This window comes from Apis dorsata, unplaced genomic scaffold (assembly GCF_000469605.1).
Source record: "Apis dorsata unplaced genomic scaffold, Apis dorsata 1.3 scaffold_293, whole genome shotgun sequence".
In the NCBI taxonomy this organism is placed as follows: domain Eukaryota; kingdom Metazoa; phylum Arthropoda; class Insecta; order Hymenoptera; family Apidae; genus Apis; species Apis dorsata.
In genome coordinates this window covers 96,251-100,711 of record NW_006263568.1, presented here as the reverse complement: position 1 = coordinate 100,711, position 4,461 = coordinate 96,251, and the positions used below count along the sequence as shown (strand labels likewise).

The 4,461-nt window shown below is 32.4% G+C and overlaps 1 protein-coding gene across 1 annotated transcript in view; it reads right to left on the bottom strand.

The window, feature by feature from the left end:
- Window positions 1-4,461, bottom strand: part of LOC102678539 — an 87,407-nt gene that overhangs the window by 81,250 nt on the left and 1,696 nt on the right. Inside the window, 2 exon segments of the mRNA XM_006617132.2 lie at window positions 299-377; window positions 1,393-2,109. Coding sequence (XP_006617195.2) covers window positions 299-377; window positions 1,393-2,109 — 796 coding nt within the window.

Sequence of the window (4,461 nt, the reverse complement as noted above, 5' to 3'; positions counted from 1 at the left end):
TTAATATTTAAATAATTCTATTCTAAAGTAAATAATTCTAAAAGTAAATTTTAAAAATTTTTCACTGAAAAGGGAGAAGAAGCGAGAAAGGTTTTTTCGAAAATTAAAAAAAAAAAAAGATTCGAATTAGAAAAATTTGAATTGTGTAAAGAAACTCTGCAAGCGCTCTATTACATCGTTACAAACGCGGAATATCATGCTTCCGGTGACACTCTATAAATAAACATCGACTGAATGAAATAACTGTTCGCATCTCTAGCTATATTCATGTGTTCCATAGATCGTAAGCAACGTTCACATTGCTGTAATATCGGCAGAGTGGTGAAAAATAAATCGAGCATATAATAATTCCGGTTGTACATAATGATAACGCTTTACTTTAAGATTAAAAATTATTATTTTAAAATTTAAATGCATATCGAGTTTGAATTTCGAGGATGATCGTCGAAAGAAAAAAACGTTTCCTATTTAGGAAGATAATCGATAAATATAACGTATGAATATTGGCTAAGTGGAGTGTATATCTTTCTCGCGGTGTTGGTAAGTAGAAACGTTGCCAAACGGAACTAAACGAAGCTAAACCACTGGCCGCACTCTAATCTTAGCTCTCATTGAACGAGTGCGAGCTCCTGTTAATAGCTCTCTTCGCGCGATTTAATGCCCGAATCGTGTTTCGTAACGCGCCGCTTTTCTCGCAATCTTCCATAGACATTCGCGGCGCACACGATCGAAACGAATCGATCCGGTTTTTAAAGCGGAACGATATTTTAACGCTACAACTATCCGCTTACATATTTTTACATATTCAACGTACCATAAATGGTATAATTTATTTTCATTTGATGAAATTGCGCGATGAAAGTGCAATTATGCTTCTATATCAATAAATATTAATTTATTAATTTATTAAATACTACAAAGATTTTTTATCCGTTCCGGGATATTCTTATTTATAAGATGCTCGATAATTTTCCTTTCTTAATTCTAATATTATTCTTAAAACTTAATCTAAAAAACGATATTTCTTATATCTCGTCTCTAATAATTAACAAGAACTTAATAACTTTGCTTGATAGCAGATAATTAATGATTCAATTTGAATATATAATATTACTTAATTATTAAATTATTATCAAACATCTAATATATTTATAAAACTAGTATAATAGTTATACCAGGATAGTAATTAACGTTTTTTCTTACAATAGAGTACAGTAATATGTCCGTCGATACATTAGCATAAAGCAAAATGGAAGAATTAATGGAATTTAATCTAGAATACTACTTTTTCTTTCCTCTTGTACTTTTCACTTTCAACTTTCATATACTGCTATTTTTTAGTTACTTATTATAAAAAAAAGCCGCATTAAAATTATAAGAAATCTTTCTTACCATCCTCGTTCTCGTATTCGTCCTCTTCCTTGCATTCGGACAATCTTCTGCCCCAGGGATAGGGGCTATGCGTCTGATTTCTCGACGGTAACCTATTCACGTGAGAGAGGAAGTAATGATGAAAGAAACTGTCCACGCCGTCCGAATCCTCGCCAGAGGATTGCAGCATATCCTTGAGGGCGGCCAACGAGGTGATGGTGTTATAATTGATAGCCGAAATTAAATCGTCCTCGATGTCACTGTCGTCCGTTGTGTCGTCATTTTTCGACGTTTGATCCTCTTTTTTCGCCTCGGATGCGACCGTCTTCGTATGCTCGGTCTTCGAAGCCTCCGTCTTATCGTCCGAGCTGGTCTCGGACTCGTCATCAGAGGTGCTCGTTGACGTTGTGCTGCTCGACGTGTCCTCGTCCTTTTTCCCATCCGTTTTCTCCTCTTTGAGCTCGTCCTCGTCGGACCCTTTACACTCGTCCTCGTCATCCTCGTCCTCATGGGGCACAGCCTTTGATAATTTATTCGAAGCCTCGTCATTTTGACTGATATTCTCTAAGTTCTTCAAATTCTTCAACGCCTCCTGCTCCCCTAAATCCTTACTTATTCTCACGTTACTGTCCTCGTCCTGACCCGTCATTTTATTCTTATGGTGCTGATTATTGGCAGTCACATCGCACTCGTCCGATTCGTTCTGCTTTTCGCCACCGGAACTCTCCATCGAGGTATCTGAAAGTGTCACATATTTTTTTAATTATAATTTTAATTTTGTAAATATATCGAGTCGATGATTTTTATAAATTTTTTCGATAGCTTCGTTCTTTTTTTTTTTTTAATTTTCCTCTCATTTTTGACACACAATCGATTCGGCGATTAACCATAAACGATAAAGGAAGGAAATACTCCTGCGAATTGACATTTTTATTTCGCGCGAAGATGAAGAGAAAAATGTGGATAGGAGAGAAGCAAGTCAAATTTTTTATTCTAATATTAGATCGAGAAAGGAAAACATTATTTATATTTTAATAAAGGAAATTATTAACACGTTCGAGTTTGCATAAGTTTTTTTCACTCTCTCGTGCGTCAATAAGACGAGATGATTTTTAAAATTACGTCAACAAGAATAATGTTTGCGCGTATGCGCGGGTATGTGAAGGAGAAAAAAATTGTTTTAAAAATTTAAAATCGTTTTGCAATTTCCTCGAACAAACATACTTCCGCTTTAGAGGTTATGTACGCGTGAAAGGTTTCCTTCGAAACGGTTAATGATGGTGTTTTCACAGGGTCTACCACCACTTCACTATTCATCGCGCTATCACTCTCTTCCTTTCTTGAACATTCACTTTTGTGATCTTTTTCTGAAAGGAAAGGAGAGGGTAATAGAGGAAGATTACTTTCGACGCGAAGAAGATTAATAATCGGGGCGATGATAACTAGGACACCGAAAAAAAGATAAAAATAACTCGTCAATCGATTAATTAATTCTCTAATAATATGCTCGCAACTTGACGCATTAAGCTGTCTTTATTCCCTTCGTGTGGAACATAGATGTTTATAATTATTCACGCTTCTTAGTGACGCGTCAAAGGTACGAAGATAATGAAAAAAATTTGATCCAAGATATTATTCTTCTTTTTCTTTTTTAAAAAAAAAATCTAAAATTTAAATAGTAATAGATAATTTATAATTAAAATTGAGAAAGAATAAATCTTTTTTTTTTTTTTCAAATAAAAATATCATCGTAGATATTTCAATTTTTTAATTTTATAATTAAAATTATATATATAATTAATGTAAGGTATTATAATAATAATAAATCATATAATAATGAGGGACGTAATGGAATATACATGGGAATATACGGAAATATAAATATTTTTTTAATTAAAAGACTATGCCTATGCCATTTTAAGCAAGCGCTTTAAAGCAAGTTTTAATGAGAAACGGAAAAAAGAATCTCGAGAAATATCGCGACAATGTGTGAAATGAATAAAATCTTAACCATCATCCTATTCATGTAAGAAACGCGTCCTTCCTCTTATTGACCAACAGCATTTATACTGTCTTGAAAAATTGTTTGAGAAACTTGCATTTATTCTTTCTATAACTATCGATGCAAAAAAATATTACGAATATTTTAGTCGATTTCTATTGAATGAAATTTTATTTTGAAACAATAATGTTACAATCAATTATATATTATTTTCTTACCTTTCAATAAAACACATAATATATATATATTTTAATTAGAAAATTTCTTTTTCTAACCTCAAAATCTTAAATATTACGATAATTGAGAAGAACTTAATTTAATCTATTGAAAATAGAATTATAATAAAAAACGAAGGATTCAATAATCAAAATTGATGAATCAAATCTCTTTTCATCTTTAATTTCTTCACTGTTTTGATTTCGTGTATACGTTTATCACGATCGTGTATCACCATTTACCGTTTTAAATCTTAAGGTTAGAAGAAAAAATAAAAATGGCTGGTGACCTGGATAATTTAATTGATTAAATTCAATCAGTCGGCAAACGAAACTTTGAATTCAAATTCTAATCCGAGTAGCCCAATCGATTGATTCTTTTTTCTCTTCTCCTTCTTTTCATTCTGTTTGGTTTTCTTCGCACAAAATTCTGGACAGTTACGCTTGACATGTCTATCGAAATAGAATAAATTTACGGTATATATCTAGATTCGACTGACTAGCGTGATAAACATAAAAATTAATGATAAAATGCAAATAGTGAAAATTATTTGTTAAATATTTTTTATCTCTTTTTTCCTCTTTTTTCTTTTTTCCTTTTTTTTTTTTTTTAAATGAAAAAGAATTTCTTTGTTTCGTTCGTGAACGCGTCACTGGCGCATTGCGGTAAGTACGCCCTCTATTTCGTAACCGTGGAAACGTTTGTCTGTATAGCATGCAAGTTCTGTTATAGATGCGTATCATACAGCAACCTGGTCCTCTATTATACCCGGCGGGAAGAGCAAGTAAAACACAATATAACAAACAAAAAATATATAGACTATATATAGTTACGACTAATTATTTTCGTTGGCGAACTTTCACATATTTTTG